The 20,646-nt window shown below is 44.7% G+C and overlaps 1 protein-coding gene across 5 annotated transcripts in view; it reads left to right on the forward strand.

Moving 5' to 3' along the window:
• Nucleotides 1-19,567, forward strand: part of CHCHD6 (coiled-coil-helix-coiled-coil-helix domain containing 6) — a 115,822-nt gene extending 96,255 nt beyond the window's left edge. For all 5 annotated transcript variants that reach the window (XM_052775797.1, XM_052775800.1, XM_052775801.1 and 2 more), the window contains one exon: nt 19,015-19,567. Coding sequence is in view for 2 of the 5 variants with exons in the window: in XM_052775801.1 (XP_052631761.1) it covers nt 19,015-19,038 (24 nt within the window). In the remaining 3 variants the exon portion in view is untranslated. The remainder of the gene's footprint in view (nt 1-19,014) is intronic.
• The last annotated feature ends 1,079 nt before the right edge of the window (nt 19,568-20,646 follow it).

Genomic DNA, 20,646 nt, shown 5'->3' on the forward strand with positions numbered 1-20,646 from the left:
TATTAAAGTCAAAGCATTAAATATGATAGTGGTTTCTCTAGCCCCGAGACAAGGCTGTGACAGCCAAGGACAAGGCAGAACATTGTGCTGGTCTGGCAGGGGAGATTGCTAATTGAGCTGTGTGAGGCACTCAGTACCAGTGCGATGTTCCCAGCCTAGGGTGATGCTTGGAGGAGGAGGGCTGCACCTTTTGTGTCCTGTCTGGGGCAAAACACTTCCATGTGGGAGTACCCCCAGAGGAGCAGTGTCTCATTTCATAGCATCAGTTTTCTTTTTTCTTTTCTTCCTTTTTTTTTTTTTTTTTTTTGTCAATGAGCATTGCTTTTGAGTATGTCTTTAACAGTCTTGCCATAGGGACAGAGGTGGAATTTGAAAATAAGTAATTATATTGTGATATTTTGGACATATTGCTGTAGTTTCTCTTGCACGCTTTTCTCACGTGTTCCAGAAGTTGCAAAAGGTGATTTATAATTCATCAAACTAAGTGTAAAACATCTGACTGCAAAACCTATCAATCTGATCCCATCTCTTTCTAGCCCTTTAATTAGGGAAGCCCTGCTGAAAAATGTACTCATCAGCTACTGAGAAATGGTGCATTCCTGGACCCTCGGTATAGATCTTGAGTTATCCAGGTGCCAAAAATGCTGTCGGAACTGACAGATCGTAGAAAATACACCCACAGGCAGAGCATTATCCATTATACTGGCACCGAGCAGTGGGCAGTAAGGAAAAATCAGCAGAGAATGTGTCTTTATCAACTTTAATTGGCTTTTCCCGTGGATAAAAATCAGTGTACCCGGCAAGGAAGAGAACCTATCTAGCAGTTTGATCTTTCCATCCCAGAGCTGAAGGGCGCAGTCCATCTCCACTGACGTGTGATGTGGACTTGTCTCAGCACAGTTCCTAGCAGTGCAGTGGAGCCTACAAGCCAGGCTGCCAGTCTGTCCTCAGTGAGTGACCATGTTTAAACAAGTGTGAAGAAAGAATTACTCTGGATAAGTTGGATTTCATCTGTGCTCTAGTTGCTCGAAATTTACTTCAGAGAGAACCAAACTTAGTTAAACTTTTCTTCAAGTCCTGGCTTGTAAGTGCTCCTGGATTACAGCTGGCTGGGCTGTGAAATCAAGGATCTGTCCAGTGGATATGCTGATATGGAAAGGAGACAGCGGACAAAGGAAGCAGCAACTTTGCAGGAGCTGCAGGAAATGGCGCATGTAGAGGTTTGGGGAAGAAAGAGAACAAGCTTCTTTTGGGTCACTTGGCACTGCAGGTTTATATGTAGCTTTACATCAAAGGAGACAGCAACTGTGTGGATTTCTCCTGGGAAGGCTATTTTGATGCCTTCTTGCAGCATCTTGCATTTACTGACCTATGTAAATGTTTCCATTTTTCCTTGGTGCTGCTTAAGTCTGTTGCTATTAGATTCATGACAGTTTTGTTAGAGTAAATAATATAGTAAAGATGATTGCAGATCTACTACTATACTAGGTTTTTTCCTAGTTGATTAATGAGGACAACAAATTTCTTTCTTTATGATCAATTTGACAATGTGTAGCCCTTCTCTTGCTAAAATCCGCAGGGTTTCTGAGCATGGCTTTATTTTAAGTTTCTATTCTGCTAAGTCAAACTTCTCTATCTTATTTCCATAAATAATGGAAAACAGAAGTATGTCCAGTCGGAAAAGACAGTTTAGTAAGTGAACTTATTGCAAAAGTTTCCTTTCCACAGTCCCTCATGGTCTTAAAAACCAGACTGTAAGACCATCATATAAATATCAGTTTAACCCTTGTATTTAAAACTTAAAAAAAAAAAAATTTGTAAAGATTTGTTGTTCAGACAAATGAAGAAACAGTCCCGCATCCAAAGCCTGCTGCACAGGGAACCGTACTGCCATTGGCACAGATCACTGTGATCTTTTAGAGCCTATCTGCTGTGCCATGGCAGCGCAAGTCGGTATTCTGGACGTGCTTATCACCTGATCGATTGGGTAGTGTTGAGAAGTGAGGGTGCAGCAGCGGGGTAGGCTGTGTGCAGGGTACGTACCTGGACTCTGCCAGCAGAGCTCAGGTACACCTCCGTGCACGCTCCGACTGCAGCGTCGGCTTCCCCATCACGAGTGCAGGCTCTGCCCTTGCCGGGGTTGATGCAGTGCCCGGCACAGCAGGTTCCATGTCGGGGTAAACTTTAGAGCCTGCCACTGTGCAAGCTGTAAGAATATGATGGACCTTATGGAAAAAAAGTGTTGATTGTGTGGTTTTTAATTTTTTCTTTCTGCTTATCATATGGCTGGGAGAAACATAGTAACTTCTTGTGTTCAGAAGGTTTCTTTAGAAACTTGAAGCAAGTGGGAGGGAGGGATAACAAAGTCCATTCTGTTCCTCTAATTCAATCTGCCTATTTACAAGCCCAACCCGTAAAGTATCTTGTCACTGTTCTTTGCAGCAAGAGGAAGACTGAGGCTTTAAAAGACTTCTGGAGAATATATACAAATCCACGTGAATAGCCTTAAACATCATAATTCACGTGGTTTCTATGGATGCTGGCCGTACTGCAGTCAAGGCAATTCTCTTGTGTTGATGCAAATGCCACAGCAGTTTTACCAGGATACAATATTCTTGACTGCTGGCCCTGAACTCTGGTGTGGTGTTGCTGTCTGCTGTTAAATAGCTGTCTCATGCCTGTGTGAAAGAAGGGATTCCTGCATGGGCGGCCCAAAGAGATAGTAAAGAATGGTAAGATTTATTATGCATTATAAAATAATAATTCCAGATTAAATAAAGCTGTGGAGGGAGATCAGGATTTTGACGCCTTGAGATGGCAAAATGCTTCTTTGGTGGCCTAGAGTTATTAAAGGTGTTGCTATCCTAGATGCTTAGTTTGCAAAGTGTGCAGTGTAAATGTGGATGGACAGTACCTGTCTCTGGCTCTTTGTCAATCATTCCCTAAATGCTTGATGGTACCTGAGTGACCAGCTCCTCAGCCGCCTTCTCCTTAAAAGCAAAGCTGCATGATTTTTCTATTTTGCTAAACCATTTGCTCTCTTTAATTGAGGACTGTGAGCCATTGCGCGCATAGTGCTGCAGGGTCCTTGTCGTGTAAGGGCCTTGATAAATATGTATTGTATTGTCAAGTGTTTGTAGCTACTCTGCAGGTAGTGGTGGAGAAGTAAGCTGCATACAGTTAAGAATCATTGTGTCTCTGGGGTCAATAAAAACAAGATGGCACAGGGGATTGTGGGAAGAGGAGCCAGGATAGCTGCCTTCAGCATCACCTGCTAATAAACCAGCTATTTATAGATCAGCTGAGGCTGTGTCAACTAGATTGTTAAATTAATATTTACATACTGGCTTCATTGTCTTTCACTGAAAATCTCATTTGCATTAGTGCTTGGACAGAAGTGCGGCTTCCTGTGCTCCAGATACATGAGTGCATTTGATCAGAGTCCGTGGTTTGCAGTGTGTGTGAAACCATTCCTGATAGATTCTTGCCTTGCAAATCCTCTTCTCCCCGTAGCAGCATTTTCCCATCTTTCTGTGCCTCTCATTTCTTGCAGGAAAGCTCACCTTTGTTCCCAAATGTCCGCAACTCATCATGAGGCTGATCTCACTAGAGAAGAGATGAGCAGCATTTCTGCATAGCAATTCCAAGTTAATCTCTGCCTCTCGGAGAGAGACTTGAATTGTTGATGGCTTGTGGGTAATTTAATAACTAGCAGACAAATAGGATGTGTAGATTGTAGTAACTTAGCCCAGATGCAAAATCCCCCATCCCTATTTGCATCTGTTTGAATGAATTTTGTTATAAAGGTTTGTTTTTTACGTTTTAGCACCAGCTAAACAGCAGCGAGAAGAGTCGCTGCTCAGTGAAGCTGTGTTGATCACAGCAGGCTCCACACCTGGCTAAGCAGTTTCAATCCCCTGTGCGTGTGTGTGTGTGTCTGTGTGCCTTTCAAAAGGAAAGAGTAATCTACTTGCTAGACGTGTGTGTCTCTCTCGTAGTCCTTGGATGACCTTGAACAGTCATTTAACTTGTGTTTATTTGCCCATCTCTACCTGGGCAGATATTACTTCTGTGGTTTGGAGTGTTGAGGTTGAATGGATGTCTCGGAAATGTTGTGGATGAAAAGTGTTACTGAAATATAAGGTATTCATACCGTCTCTTCAGACAGTTGATCGGAGTTCAGATTCACCTGCCTGTCTTGCTGTTTCTTACTTCAAAGCCGTTTGGACACTTGGATTGTGTGGGAAGTTGGAAGGCAGTAATAGCAGGGCGGTGATGCAGACAGGTGTCACAGCCTTCGCTCAACTTCCACTTCTTAGCACTTGCAAGGCTGTTGGTAAGGTACTGTTATGCTCGTATCGTGTTATTCTTAATCTGTCTTTGGCCTGCAAAGGGTCTAACAGCATCTGTTTCTCTGACACCTCCACAGGCTCTCAGGGCATCTCATTACTCTTTTTGGGAAGAGAACATTGCAATCCAGTGACTGTCTGCAGAGAGCAGAGCTCATCTTCCCATGCTAGCCCAGTTACCATAAAGTTAGAGCTCAGAGACCGGGTTGCAGTTTATCTCTCTGGGTGCATGAGGCACATAATATTGCAATGATAATACAGTATGTGCTGAAACCATTCACCTTTTATTTATTCTTTTTAAGCTAGCAAAGCCTCAGTTTCCTCCTGTTCAAAATATCTCTTCTCTTGTCTCACGAGAGAGGCAGTGGGACAGGCCAGCTGTGGACACAGGTCTGGGAAACCTCAAGTTGATTCCTTGGTACTGCAAGTCCAGTGACTTGGCCTGTGCTCATTTCACCACTGCCTCTTCCATTTTTAACTTTAATTTTTGCTGAAGGCAGCACCTGATTCTTACATTTTCAGATCTACCAGGTTTTTCTGCCTTCTGCTGATATTCAGGGGAGATGGGGATGTGGTTTTCTGCAAAATGTCAAGGTCTCTTCCTGGAGAGCTGACAGGATAGGTGTTTTATATGTACACAGGCTATCGGGATGAGACATTCTTACTCGGAAACATTGGCTGAGACAGTTATTCCTCCTGCCACGAAGAGACAGGCAGGCACTCATTGCTGCCAAGCCTTGAAGTATTTGGCATGTTTTCTATTGCCCTAGTTTTGTGGAGTTGTTCCTGAAGTTTTACAAGTACATGAGAATCTTAGTTCTGGTTTTTTATTAAAAAAAAAGAAAAAAGAAAGAATAAATAAAATAACCTAGCCCTCCTGCCTAGACAGCAGTGGTATGAGAATGTGACTCAGGTGCTTAAAACCAGAAGGCAAATGAAATAACCCCAGTGCATTTCTAAACAGTTTTACAAGTCAACCTTGTGGTTTTGGGGGAGTTTCTGACTTCTCTCTTGGATTTTGAATATGTGAAGAATGTGCAGCATGGCTCGTTTTCTTGAGTAAGGGAATATTTGCAACTCTGTGAGAGTTCACTCATCCGCAGTGTCCCCTGCAAGCAATAACAAACCAACCAAAACAATCAGTCTCCCCAAATTAGAAAAGCCCTGCATTCTAATTTGTGCTTTTTCAGTTGTTCCACTTTTCAAGCCTTCCTTGCAAACAGGAGGATCTCAGGCTCTTTAGTTCTAAGTGGAAGCCAAGATTTTGTGTAAGAACGTGATTTGGGGAAGTAGAGCTTTGACATTTTCATAGTTATGTCATACATCATCAGACTTCTATATGAGCCGGCAACACCGTTTACGCAGAGATGAATGTAATTATTCACGGAGGGGCCCTGTTCAGCTTCGTACTCCCTGGTTGATCTGTAGAGAAGACTGGCTCTGCAGGCCTGTATCTCTGTCCTTCCATAGGCTCACAGGCAGCTGCCCGCACGCTTTCATGTTGGTTCTATAGGCAGCCGTGGAGGCACATGCTACTGAAATCACCAATGAATTCATAGGCACACGCTCGCACCTCTGCATTGCCTGAGTGGAGGGACACATGCAGTCAGACTCCCACAACAGAAAGGTTTCCAATAAAGCTGAAACACAGAGGTATTGTTTGTCCAACCGCTGGCAAATGCACAGAGCCATTGTGTGGGTCCTGAAAGCCTTGGCGCTTTATTCTTTGTAGACTGAATGGCAGCCGCGGGTAATAATAACACAAGATTAAAAAAGCCAACATTATAGGGGCATTTACAACCTGCTGAGAGAGTGAAATCTCAGCAAGGCTGAGCTGTGTCTCTAGTGATGCTACGTTTTTACTGCTTGATAAGGAAATGATGGGCAGCTCTGGAGAAATGGCCACCACAGAGCAGATGAAAGGGGAGCGGGTTGTCTGTTCGAACACTGCATTAAGTAGAGGGGGACAAATGGAAAAGCTCTCTGCAAATCAAGTGGCTGGCCTGTCCCCCCCCACTGTGCTGGGTGGGCTAGCGGGTGTGTATGTGTGCTTACATGCCTGTGTTTCCTTCCCAGGCTGGTTGAAAAGCTAAGGCTGGCTGGCGTCAGTGGGGCTGGACCCAGTTTGCATAATTCAGAGCCTCGTGCTTGGAGGCCTTTGGTCAGCATCATCGGGGGGTGGTGCTTTGGTGGCTGTCAGCAGATCCACTGAGGACCATTCATGTGTGAGAATGTAGCTGTGGACCTGTTGTGGATAAGAGATGGTAGTAGGATTAGCCTTCCACCTGCAGGAGCAGCCAGTCTTTCTGTGAACTTAAATTTTGGGAGACCGTAAGTATTGAGCTTTCTGAATGTAAGTCTCAGTTTTAAGTCACAGTAATGACAACTACCTTTTACAATTTAAGCTCAACTGACTGATACCATCTTACATGTGGAATTTCATTATTTTCAAAACAAACAAAGAAACCCTACCCCACAAAAAAAAAAAAAGACATTTTTTAAGGGCCAGTTCCTTATCTTAAAAGTCAAGTCTTTAATTCAGTGCTGGTTCTAACAATTCTTTAACATAAAAGTCTTACAAAACTCTTTGTGTACATATAACTGTCTAAACAGCTTTAAAAGACCTAGGTTTCCTCTGCACACACATGGAAGTTGTATTTGGTAAGCCAGAGGCAGAGTACCTGCCTGTAGCAACATCCTCTCAGGATATGCCTAGGCTGCAGAATAATGATGACATATCAAAGCCAGCTCTAACCTTGCTAGCTTGGGTATTACCAGCAGGCTAACCCTGGCAGCGCTGAGCTGCTGGAATATGTACCCACCTGTTCAGACAGGTTTTGCAGCTCTCTGCTACTCAGCAGGTTTCTGAGGCAGCGTCTTACAGATGTGACCTTGGTCTTTGGTATTAACAATGCAGTGAGTGAAATGGTGGAAGGTATTTTAAATTAATAAAACATGTTTTAATAAGAACACATGCTACATGGCTAGGGCAGGTGTGGTTTAATGACTGTACTTTTCCTTTCTAAAAACATTCTCATCCGTTCAAGTGTCTTGCTTTGCTTGTGCCAGCCAGCATTGCATGGAGATTGCTGGGCCCTGGGTGCTGTTTCTTGTGTGGGACATTATGGGGATTCAGAAATCCAGACTGCTTCACAGATTCATTTACTTGGATTAATGAATCTGTCCCTGCCTCTGTTTCCCCAAGAGTAATGTGAAGTTACTTACGTCACAGGGATTTATGAGCTTCTTTCTATATTGGCCATTTTGCAGAGAGTGAAATTCAGCTCGTAGGGCTCTGCAGAAGGACAAAGTGTTTAAGTTTGTTCTGTTCTAATCCTGGTTACAGAAAATTGGCAAGTTCCTGCTCAAAGTCTCTGTAAACACAAAATATAGATACCCTTTGATTGCCTTTTTTTTTTTGGTCCTTCTCTTTCTCTCTCCCCTTTTCTGTCTCTCTTTTTCCTTCCTTTATGTGTTTAGTTTTTCTTTTAAATGATATCTGTCTTAAACGGCAAACTGTTCAGTTTGGGACCCGAGAGCTCCTCTGCGCTGGCACAGACCTGCAGAAGAAGGCTGTGGACTTGCTTTGTTTCCACAGGTCGCAAGTGTGAAATTAAGTGTATGTTAGTGGTAAGGTCTTTGTGGGAAGAGGGTGTAAAGCGGTGTTGAGTGACACTAGAAAAGAATGGTCTAGGAGGGGGGAAGAGAGGATGTAGCTAAAACCAAATATGATGCTTGTTTTTTGCCAGAACCTTTGCAGCAGAAGCATGGACATATTCCCAGTCTACAGCTCCCTCATCTCTCTTTCCCCCTCCCTTTTCTTTCTCCGCCTCTGGGGCTACTGTTTTAGGATGAGTTGGTTCCAAATAGACAATACTTTTCTAGCAGATAAATGGACACCTAAGCAGCTGCACTGGTATCTATCATGAACAGACATGCTGCACGGTGAGGGAAATTACAAGATGGGACCAGCATAATTTGTCATATTTAAAAAAACAGAAAGCTCCCCCTCCACTTGAGCAGCATCCACAAGACAAGTGAACAGCACACTTATAAACTGTCACTTTCTTTTCCAGTCTCTTAATACGTTTTCAAATGCTCCCGTTAAACATTCCACCTTTAGGTCCTCTTTGTAAGACAGATGGAAGCAGGTCTCTGTCCTGACACAGATGCAGAACTATAAATTTGCAGTGGAGGACATGGGAGATAATTATTTAGGAGGCTTTTGTGGCTTATTCCAGCATCTGGTATTCTACCAGGGTGCCCTCTGAAGAGGGAAAGGGACAGGAAGGAGCTAGAGAAATGCTGAGCTTGTTTTTCACTTGGTAAAGGTTTTTAATCTTGAAAGAAGGATTTGGAATTTATGCAGGAGGAGACATTGATTGAGAAATAAAGATGCATCTCCTGGTGTTCACCGTTCTCCCTTTGTTTGCTCAGATCCATGTTTCAGGTTGTAGGGCATCTTATCTGCTGTTCTCTTAATTGCATTGGTTATATTGGGCGCCGGTGGGCAGTTGCTCAGAACAAATCCATCTTCCTGAGATACTGACTATGATGGCTTCTGCATTCAGGGCTGAGCATGCAGCTTCACGCAGGTTGCTGCCTGGGTGTGCCTGTGGTCGGGCATCAGCACGTAATCGCATGACTGAACGTCTCCATGGCCTCCCAATCCGTCCACAGCCTCTCCGTTCCAGTCCGTGTGTCATGCTCAGCGGGAACACCCAGCGCCCTCCTGCCGGGACTGTGGATTCCCTACCCAGTGCTCATGCAGCAGGCAGGGCTTTCCGGCTCCTCGGCTCCTTGATGTTGTAAAAAGGGAGTGGCAGAGTGAAATGCTTAGGGTTTCTTGGGTGACTTCTGAAACCTCTATCTAAGAGGTGTGGTTGAATCATTTGACTGTCTCAGTTCAGGTCATTAACGTTTCAAAACACCTGTTATTTTTCTGTCTGGTTGCCTGAACTTGGTAGAGGATTGTCTAATTGGGGCTTGGTGCGCGCCAGCCAACCAGACTTCTCTTCCTTGTGATCTAATCAGATCTTGCAGCTCCTGGGACCAGATATTTCAAGATACTTAAAGATTGGCAAGAGTTAGACATGTAATTAATTCTTTAAAATCTGATACTCAAATACCGTAAATGCTCGGTCAGCAATAAGCTGCTGGTGCAGAAGAGTTGCAGTGCTGAGTCAAATGGGCTGATTCTGCTGAAAGATATTTCAATTTCTGGTTTTGTGTCTGGGCAGTAGGCTCTTTACTGTGATGCTAGTCTATGGGAGGTGTTTCACAAAAACAGGTAGAAGTTATATCCCACATCCATCTGCAAACAGACATGAGAATTCTCAGTCCTCTCTTGGCTCTCTCATTGCTGATTTTTGCCTCTTCAGCCAGAAGAAAAGGAGAGCAACATCTATACCCATACAGGCGAGATGAATATGGCTATCACACAAATAAAATTACTGGCTGCCGAATAGCAACAGCTTAATGAAAATGTGAACTGTTAAACAAATAAAGCCAGTCAAGCTCATAATACTTCTGCGTAGAATTTCACTGTATCACTGAGCAGAAATAGAATTAGGCGTAGAAAAAGGGTATCTGGAGAAGTCTCTTCCTGCCTCTGTGCTCGGTATATGAAGCTGGACTAGACAGAAGTGAGCCATACTTTAAATGTGGACATGCTACCCCGACCTGGAGAGGAAACCTCTTTATCCAGTGCAGGAGCCTGCTAAAGCAAGGCAGAAAGGGACAAGGTAAAGTACTAGAATTCCCCTGAAGCCTAAATGCAAATTGTACAGAGGGATGGATCCCTTGAGAACTGTGTGATATTTTTTTGCATTTCTTTAGCATCTTCTGCTGGTGAATAGTTATTGTACCTCTGTGTGGTTTGTAAGTAGCATTACTCTTGTGTACAGAAAGGGAAACCGAGATGGGGATTTATCTACAGCTGCTAGGCCAAGTTGGGAGGAGTCTGACAACAGAGCCTAGGACTCTGGCTCATGCCCTCCAGGCAGTGCTTACCTTCCTGTAGCGCATGGGAAAACTGTAGGGTTTAGTAACACTGGCAAGTGGCAGGTGAAATCCCCAGGATGAGAATTTAACAACAGCTATTAAAGTCCCATCAAAGGCACAGTGCCGTAGCTGAGGGGTTGTGAAGTGTTTTCAGCAGCTCTTTGCACTCTACCCAAGGACTGGACTTTCCTGTGCTTCCATCTTCATGAAAATTCCTGGAGTTAAAGACATGTTTGTTAGAACTAGTGCAGGTTAATAATCTGTTCCAGGATGAGATCTGGAAGGGCAAAATGCAGTATGTAAAGTTGGGATCAGCATGTGAAGAAGCCGTGCAGCCAAGGAGCTGCTGTATCTGCCTCCAAACAAAATGACATCCTCTCTCCCTGGCTTCTCCCATCCATCTGTGTTTGGCTCTGAACAGTCAGAGGCAAGGGATGGGATGGGGTAATCTCTAGGAGTTCAGAGGACAACTGGGGTTGCTCTATCACCTGTCTCTCTTTTCCTCCACCCCCACCCTGATGGCATTTCTTCACAAGAAAGCATGTTTCAGCTAGGCTTGGTCTCAGACTTGTGTGGAGTCACCGGTGTATTGAAGGTATACTGTGTCTGGGTCATGCAAAGCTTTAATGCGCTGTGGAATTAGAAACGTTGTAGGAGTTTATGTTCTAAGTGTCTTTATTGTTCTGGGTAACCTCATGAAATTTCCTTGCACCAGGTCTGTATCTTGCTGTCCTGCTGCCTTTATCTAACTTGTTTTCCTGTGTATGTTACTGACATCCAGTGAAGTGTAATTTGTTTGAGAAGTGGCACTTATAACGACGATCCTGCTAGTAATCCCTGTATTGAATCCCTTATATACACAATGTTCCAGGAATAATTAAAGTCACAAACTTCAATCCTGAGGGATGCACAGGGGAAACCTATCCTGAAATGAGGCTTGGCATATCTGACTTTTCTACTTCCAATGCTTTTTAACAGTAGGATTTGCTATTTTTGTTCTAGGACTGAAGTAGATTTAAGTGGAAGTCTGACATCCTGAATTTCCATGTCCTAACAGCAGTGTTCATCAGTCAGTATTCTTACTGTATCCTTTCTCTACCCCTTCTCTCTATTAATTTTCCTCAATAGTCTGCAGGGATCATTTGCCAGCCTGATTCAAATTCCTGCACTTTCCTGGCGTCTTGTTTTATAACATCTTGCATCATGTACTTTCCATTTCTGTAATCCATTTAATCTGAAATACTGGAATGGCTTTGCAGGTATTTATTGCATTTCTTTCTTCCTTGTGTTAGGAGGTAACAGGTCATTTATACAACTTAATCCAAAGTCTCTTGGCTTCTGGGATTATTTTTTCCTTTTATTTTCCCACCGATTATCCTGGGGGCTGGTAGCAAGAGCAGGAATGAGAATATGGAGAAGTTGCCTTTATTTGTGTGTACTGTTTCATTACATTGTGCTCAGAGCGTGGTTTGGCACTTCAGCAGTTAAACCCCTGCAGCCGATATCCCCCAGCAATAACATTACTGTTGCCTGTCCTTAATTTTTGGAAGCATTGGGCTTAGGGTTTGAAATAATGAAACGCTGTTGCATCAGTAAGTGGTTTTCCATTTCTTTTGGCTCTGGAAACGGATATTCACAGTTGGGTGAAGTTCATTTTAATCCTCACAAAACCAGAGCTGGATTTGTACAAGTTGTCGTCGTTCTGCTTTAGAAACATTCTGTGCCTTCTGGATCCCTTTATCCCTCCCAGGGGCTAATCCATGAGTTTGCAAAATGCTTGGGGTGACTCCAGTTGTGGGATGGAGGGGCATCCAGTGTTATCTCCTTTTCCTCCTGCATTGCCTTCTCTTGCTCATTCCAGAAAGGCACGGTAGTGTTTGTAGTGTATACTTTCTGATGTGTATAGATAGTGGGATGTAATTATCTTCCCCTGAGGTAGAGTCATTATGCTGACTGTAAAGAGAGAGGGTCACAGTCCTAATGGGAAATGATTTTAAAGCAATCTTGACCAAGTCTAGTGGAGCCATTTCAGACCACTTAAAACTCAGCCAGTCCTTCACGGCACTTGCGATATGTCCACTTTATGCGGTGAGAGGCAATGGGACTAACATTTGTCGAGGGATAAAGAAAATCTATGATAAACTGCAGCATTGGCTTTGGGCAAGTGTTGTGTGCTGCCACAGGGGAGAGGTGCCGACAGAGCCCGGTCTTGATGATTATTGTTGTTGATACCGATTTGGAAAAATGCAAGGCACTTGCAGAAGCAATAAGCCAGTAGTCATGAAATCCGCCACTTTGGGCTTCCTGTGCTACAAAAGCTGCCCCTCTGCCCCCAGGCTTGATTCCTGCAGAGGCGAGAGGATCGTTCCTGTTTCCCAAGCAGGTGACTGGGCAGATAGTGGCACAGTCCCCAGATCAGAGCCAAACTGCTGGTGGGTGCCCTAGTGGTTTACCTGGGAAGTTCAGGCTTCAAACATGCACTGACTGACAATGCAAATTTAGTCAGAGGTTGTTTAATAGCAAATCCTACTTTGTGTTATGAGACGTCAGAGGAAGACAGACTTCAGCATGCTTTGGTGTGGAGTTGTGGTCAGTAGAAAGGTGAGGAGAAAGACTTTGGCGGAGCTGATGGAAGGTGGCAGTCAGCAGTTGTAGGTCATATTGAGGGGCACTGGCAGGTCTGTTGGGACCAGCCTGGGACTAAAAAGCAGACACCACTTCACATAAGTGATTTTCTGTATTTTAGTCCTTCACAGAAGCACAATAGCCAGGGCAGCGTAGGTTAGCAAAGCTCTAAGCTAGTACCCAGGAGAGCAAGAATAACTAGTAGTGAAATGCTCCATGTCTGATATTCATCCTTTGAGATCCTCTGTAATGTTATTGGAAAACAAAAATTGTTTAAATAATGGAACAGACCCGATGAAATTGTGCAGTGATGCAGAAGGGGTGAAGAAGGGTTATTTCCTTTCTTTCCATTACTTTTCTCCTCCTGCCTTGCCTCCCAAACATGGGTGGAATCTGCATGTCAGGCACTAGCAACATCAGCTTGGCCTGTTGGCTTTTCTTAATGGTGAGAACGAGATTAAATGCAATTAACATTGATTGAACAAAAACTGCCCTCAGTTTGTATGCCGATTAATTAACAGCCATCCTTTCAGCAGTGGCCCTTTGTAGAGCGGTGTTTGTTCCTCCTGGCCCCGGTATTTTCTAGCCCATGTCCAAAATCAAAAGCACTGAGTGTTGTTCCCTACTGTGATGTCTGGGGCTACCAGCTCAGCAGGGAGATGCAGCCCCCCAACCGGGATGATTTTTTGTGCAGTCTAGTAACTGCAGAGCTGCTCAGTCAGTGGCAAAACATTTCCTGTTAAGCAAGGCTAATGACAGGAGCTCTCTGTGAGTTAGAACAATGATCAGAACAATTGTATGGAGGAAATCAATGTTATAATGCATGAACAAACAGGTGAGTCTCAGAACAGCTAGAGATTAGTTGTGCTAGTAAATAACTTCATATTTGGGTGATGCAGAGCAATGGGGAAGTGTCAAGGCAGAGCAAAGCAAACAGTGTGTCAGCTCTTGTGAGTCAAAGGAGAGTGAGGAGGGGGGAGAGGAAACCAGAAAGACTGTTTCTGTTCCTTGCACTCTGTTGGTGGGGTATGTAGACCAGGGGACTTCCACGTGAAAGCACTTTCTGGGGTGTTCTGATAATGCGTCTGGTGAGTTTTTTGAAAGGCGTCTTTTCTGCTGTCAAGCCAGCTTTGAAGACACCATCTGGGGAAGTAGCCAAGAAGTCATTGGGTGAACTTCTCTGCTTTGCAAAGCTATTAACACCAGTACAGAGAAGAGGGAAAACAAAACTCTCTTCATAGCTTTTTGAATTAATGTTTTTTGTTGCTGCCAGGCATACTCCTGCCCCTTCTTATTCCTAACCCAAGGACAGCAACTGTTGGACTCCTGAAGGATGAGAGAGACAGAGAGGCTTTTCTGTGCAATAACTATATGGCACAGAAGTGCTGTGATCCATTAGTCAGCGCAGCTGCTCCACAAAATAGCCAATACCCTGAATGTAACAGAACAAATTGCACATAACCAAAAAATACCTACAGCATACATCAAACCAAAGTGACTCAAATGTCGCTTGCAGCGCTTTGGGGTGCTAATAGCCCTGCAACAAATGCTTTATCCGGTGGAAAGGCCTTGAACACCCATCTTAGGACAGGTCAGGATTTTTGTATTTAGTTAGTGCCTCTTTCCAGACTAACTGAGATGAAAAAGTTCTGTGGTCACGTTACTGAAGTCTGCTATGTGCCAACAGGTATTCTGGTTTTGAGAGCTGCCTGCATGCAGCAGGGAACTAGGAACTATGGAGATTAATTTCTACTTTGTCACTGACACTCCAAATGCACCAAGTCATTTATCATGGGGATCTGCTTTCTGATTTCTTCATAGCTACACAGTGCCCATATGTGTGAGCACAGTGGTGCAACTGCTTAATGGAATATTAGAACAAAGGTAAGGCACTCGCTGGAGGAAACTTGCAGGGTTTACCCCGTGAGACTAAAGGCTGGTTAAATAAATATGTCTTAGCACAGCTGAGGCTTGGCAAACAGCATCTCTGGCAAACAGGGAGGAAGTTCTTCAGGGTCTGGGATTTCACGGAGGGAGATTCCTCCACTGGCTGTGAGCCTCCGGCGAGGCCGAGAGCCGAGGTGCAGAGCTAGCCAGCGACGGCGGGAGGCAGAGAGGATGCTGCGGACTCGCTAGGCAGCCCTGAGCTCCTATGCTGGGATGCAGACTAAGAAAGAAAACAGGAGGAAGACAAGAGAGCGGTGCCCTAGAAAATCTTGCTGAGACTTGCTTGCCCTGATGCTGGTACCAAGGCCTCAGCTTTCTGTTACGGGAGAAGGACTGTGTTGGGCATTGACTGGACTCCCTTCTCAGCAGGGGTGAGATTTGTGGAGTGGATCTACTTGCAGAGCTCGACCCTTTCTCCTCACTCAACTGGAACCAGAACTGGAAAGCTACTGGCTTCCCCACAGGTGCTGCAAAGTGGTGGGCTGTGTCAGCTGAGCAGCCAGCCAATTTTGACTGCTGTTAATTCCCAAGCCGGGTCTCATGGTGGTGGAAGAGCATGGGTTAGTGGCTCAAGGTCCCGCTTGCCAGGAGAGGCGTGGAGGAGAGCGCTGCGTGCCCTCCGGCTGGATTTGCTGTCAGGACTGAACAGATTGCCATTCCTGTTTGTGCTGCAGCCACAGCTGTGAGGAATTGCCTTTGTATGGACACTGTATTTGTATGTAGAGGCGCTGGGCTGGAGCTCATCAAGACTGGAACCTGGTGTCTACCTGACATTGCATTGGCAGTGGCATTAAAAAGAATCTACCCTCCCTGTGCAAGAAGGGCACCGTCCCCTCTCATTAGAGTGAGTGTGCGGTGCACTCTCCAAGGCTGCTTGTTTCCTGAGTTGTTGTTCTGCTAAAACTGCAGCAGAGACCAGCTAATGCCAACTGTGGGGCAGTTATTTTGTGATGAGGCACTGAACTTCGTCAGGCTGAGCCTCAACTCAATTAATTGGGAGTATCCTGTCGTGTGGTAACAGCTTGTGATTGCAAGCTGCCTGGACTTGTTGCATATGCAACTTGTCTGGTGCATAAGCAATAAGGGCATGTAGGAGAGGTAAGGCTTCTCCTTCCCTTTCCTGGCTCCTTCTGCTCAAGGTAAGTGTTGTAGCAACGTGGTGGCATCTTGCAGGGAGGATTCCAGGTTGGAAGGAAATTAAGGGGTGCCAAATCTGTATTGGCACGGTTGCAGTGCTAGGTGGAATTAAAACGCTGGTGTAAATGGTTAGCTTAGCAAAGCGTGGGTTTAGTCTTAGAGGTACGGCATCCTTCCATGCTATTACACAGCATGTGAGGCATGAAATTGATGCAACTGTGCTTTTAAGCAGTTAGCCACAGGTTTATAAACTGATGGCCTAGGAACAGTGAAAACAATTATATGTGTATTCTAACAAGCATAGACTTATATGATGGGCTAACAGACCACGAGGCCTACAGAGCTTCCACTGTGCAGCATGCAATGGCTGTGTGATGCTCTGCAGTAGCTGGCAGAGGAGACCTCTGGCCTCCAGCATTAGCTGTTAATTGTGCCTGCACCACACGGCATGTTCTGCAGAAGATCAGAGGAGCATGGGTTCATAGCCAGCCAGAGACTGTACTCTGGTTTCACTTTCTTTGTAAATTGAACCTTAGCAATATTAGAGGGTTCAGGATGGTAGTGGTCTATACTGGCATGGCAAATGCTGTAAGATCTGGATTGACATCTGAGCAGGTAAAACCTGAAACAGCTGGGAAAGTCATCCCTCTGTGCAGGCTGTTGTGTACTGGGAGTGCTTCAGCTCCCAAGAAATGCCAACGCAATAACCTTCGTGAGCACTCCATGCCCCTGATGAGGGAGGGGACATTAATTACTTGCTCCATCCAGCACAGGCTGGTCTTCGATGTAATTGTATCAGGCCACTATTGGGAGCAGCATGGGCTGATCGGCGGTATCGTTACCTCCATCCTTTGTTCACAGAGGCTTCCCTTGGTGAGAGCCGCGCAGCAGGGAATTGGTGTCTGGCCTGCCTGGCAGCCCATCAGTTCTCACAGTGCTCACTGTGCAAAAGATTTTGAGAAAGTTTAGTCATCCAGAGTGAGATGGAACCTGATGTTTTTGCACAAGGAATGCTTGTGAGCCTCCAGCTCTATGCGCCCCCAGTATGTGGGTAGGTTAGGCTGGAAAGATTTGATTGAGGTTAAATGCTGGCTCTTTGCATTTTCACCTGAAATGAGTAATAATATGTAGTTATGATTTTGAACATGAAATTGTGTAACTATGATATTCTTTAAAATGACCTTAAAGAAAAAGGTTTTACTGTCTTCCATAAGGGTTAACCACAGAGTGGCCACATCAGTGACTGTTTCACAAAATGTAGCATTCCTCGACACTTCGCTGAAGTGTTACAGTGTGAATACAGCAAATTACTTTATTGCAAAATTGATTGCGAGTTGTTGCTGCTTCGCTCATTACAAGTTGTGTGAGTGCTACTGGAGTTTTTAAAATGTATTGCTTCATGCAAAACTTTTAATTCACTAATAATGAGAAAAATTACCTGGGAAATTAGAGTCAGTCGAGTAATATTGATGGTTCATTTGTCAGATTTCTGGATAAGCTTTGTCTAAATAATTTGGCAAACAATTTTCTCTTTATTCTTGAGTCCTTTGAAGCTTTTCCAGTTCATTGTTATTAGAGATGGGGTTGTCTTTGGAGATGCATGGTCAATGTAGACTGCATATGCTGACCTTGCAGGTGTTAGGCAGTGAATTTCAGCCTGCTAGGCAGAAGTAGCCCAAACGACATCCTCGCCTTCTGACAGATGTTGCCAAGTGCACTAGTGTCATTATTTTGTGGTGTTCTCCTTTCTGATTCACATTCAAAGAAGCACAGCTTCTCTTCTCAGAAAGGCTAGTGTCTAGAAAGTAGAACCGAGCTCAAATCCAGCCTTAGTAAAAATGGGTGGTGAGACCACATGCAGCTAACTATTCAGTTGTCTTTCTGTAGTTGGCTTCAGCAGTGTCCTCTTAACATGGGTAAGTAGTGTCTACTCTGCAAAATGGAACTGCACCTATGCAGAGCATGAGAAAAAAGTAGCATGTTGACAGGCTCACCCAATGCAATTCTGCTGTTGGTGTAGCTACACCAGCAGTTCGTTGATACAAAGATGCCATTGCTGATGCATGAGAGCTGATTACCTAGGTTTTGAAGTAGGGTCCAACAGGGATACCCCAGATCCTCAGAGGGAGAGGTGTTACAGCTGGTGGCAGGTGAGTTCTCATCCACTGCTGATGGCATTGTTGGTTTGATTTCTTTGACTTTGTAGGGTTGATAAGATGAAAATAGAAAGAGACCATAGCACGCTCTGCAATCTCCATCCTAAAAAGGTCGAAAGCATCCTGTTTGTTCTACCCCTCGGAAATCCACAGCTCATACACAGATACCTGCAGGATCTGAGGATGCATCACTTAGAAAACAGGAGGTTGCTGTGGGGACAAAGCAGGCATGATTTTGCGTTGAATTTTAGGACGGTTTGTCTCTTAATAGGGTAAAAGCTGTCAAACATGTCATGACTTGGGGCAGTCTCCGAGTCCCTCTCTTTCTTTTCCCCTCTCTAGTGCTCACTCTTACGTTGATCCTGTTCCAGGATGAGTGAGCAGTGTGTGCGTGTTTGATGGCAGCTAATCAAAGTGCTCCCGTGTCCTGCTGAGGCTGGGACTTAGCATGGAACTACATGTACTCCTGTGACCCAGCTGCTCTGAGGCTTACCTGAGACCATGGCCTTTCTCTTCTGCTGTAGGCCATCAGATTTTAAACCCTAATCCTTTGCAACTGACCATATGTTCTTGTTCACAGAATCAGTCTCGCCTTTGATATCATGACCTGCTGTCTTGCTTCTATAGTCCTCTGTCCCCTTGAGTGTCTCATGTTTTACAGCAGGCAAAACCTGATGATTTTTCTGTGGGATTTTCACCCTGCTAACGTTACTCCTTCATTTCTGAAGGAAACAGTCCCATCTCAACAGCTGCATAACTAACTTGCTGCCTTTTTCTTTGTCTCCTTTTTCTTCCAGGAGCTGTTAGTTAATTCTGGATAAACATCAGCCACCAAAGAGCAGAGGACAGGGACCACAGATGCCCTTGGAAGCCCCAGCATCCTTCTGGATAGACACTGACCAACACTGGTGCCTTCTGCCCTTCGCGGTCCAAGACAATGACATGATTCCTCTTCTAATTGCCTGCATGTGTCAGCCTCAGTGGATGTTCCCGGAGTTGGGAGGAGGGTCCCGGGAGAGGGGGACGCTATCCTTTCCTTTTTTATTGTATTACAATGTAAAGAATCATGTTGACCCCAGGTGCTTCCAGCACAGCTTGTAGCTTGGAGTCTTGCCCAACACGAGGCTGGTTCACCCTGTGCTAGCTTTGGTTTCACCAATCCACATCTGAGTTTCAAGAGCTGTTATCTTTGTCCGTTTGCTCTGGAGAAAGGGGTCTGAAGTATTTGGAAGTAACCCTGATTAGCTTGTTAGGATTAACTGTTCCTAGCATGCTCCCATTGGTTACACCAGCAGGCGCGTTTCTTCCCTTCCAAGGTTCCCTCCTAAACAATAAAGTGTTTAATGGTCACTGTGTGATGTGAGATACTTTCAGTCCCATGAGTTTGTAAATTGCTGTTTGCTGCCTACTACCCATGCCAACAAAAACTCCAAACAAGTGTGAGGAATAGAAATATTTCAAGTCACAGTTTATAAATCACAAAACTTGTTCATTTTGGTCCTGGGCTGAATGACTTTGGCTTATTTGAAAGTACTTGGAAGAGTGCAAAGTCCTGGCTGAGGGGAACTGGTGTCGGTGAATCATTCTGAAAAACCTTTTGCCTTCTGAATGCAGAGCCCAAGTGATCTTTCTTTGCTCTTGTGTGCAGTTCCTGCTTTGCCTGCCATAAACCACCATCCCTTTCAGCCTTGTGCTCTGTTTTGAGCCCTCTCCTTGCGGAGCCGAGGGGCAGTGGGATCTGTGTGCGTCTGGTGTTTCATCCTCATAGAGGTAGGTGCAGCAGGTTTGCAAAAGACCTGTCAGCAAACCAGGGGAGCAGGTCTAACTTGGTAACTTGATTCCCCTTCTCTGGCTAAAGCTTCTCCTCTGGCAGTGTTAGCTGCTCATGTCCTCTCTGACTGTATCTGACAGTTTCTGAAGAATGTGAACATGGATTTTTGGAGGTCATGTCAGAGTTTAATGTAGTGTTTATGAAAATGGATGAGGGGGGCTGAGAATTGTTTTCTGTGTTATATTCTGCTTCGTCTCCTTTTTCTTTAGGGAGCAACTTAGTGCTTTACATCTTCATTAAAGCAACAAAATGCCTTTCCTTCTTGTGGAGAGCTGATGCCACAACCCCCTTCCTCCTCAGAAGCAATGTTTGCTTACCCGTGGCTCATGTCTGTTAGTCTCAGATCTTGTAGAAATTCCAGCTTTTTATCACTGTGCAGGTCAAACTTGCTGTTCCTAAGGGAGAAAGGGCAAGTTTTCCAAACCACTTGGTGCCCTCAGATCTGTTTGTAGCAGTACTGGGTGGGCTTTTCTGCTACTGCCATGCCGGCTTTTGGATCTGCTTGGGATAGCCAGATTCTACAGAGCCACAAAACTTCTGACTCTGCATGCAGAAATTTGGAGCACCAAGGTCTATCCCTGACTAGATTTTTAAATTA

The sequence above is a fragment of the Harpia harpyja genome, chromosome Z (genome assembly GCF_026419915.1).
Source record: "Harpia harpyja isolate bHarHar1 chromosome Z, bHarHar1 primary haplotype, whole genome shotgun sequence".
Classification (NCBI taxonomy): Eukaryota; Metazoa; Chordata; class Aves; order Accipitriformes; family Accipitridae; genus Harpia; species Harpia harpyja.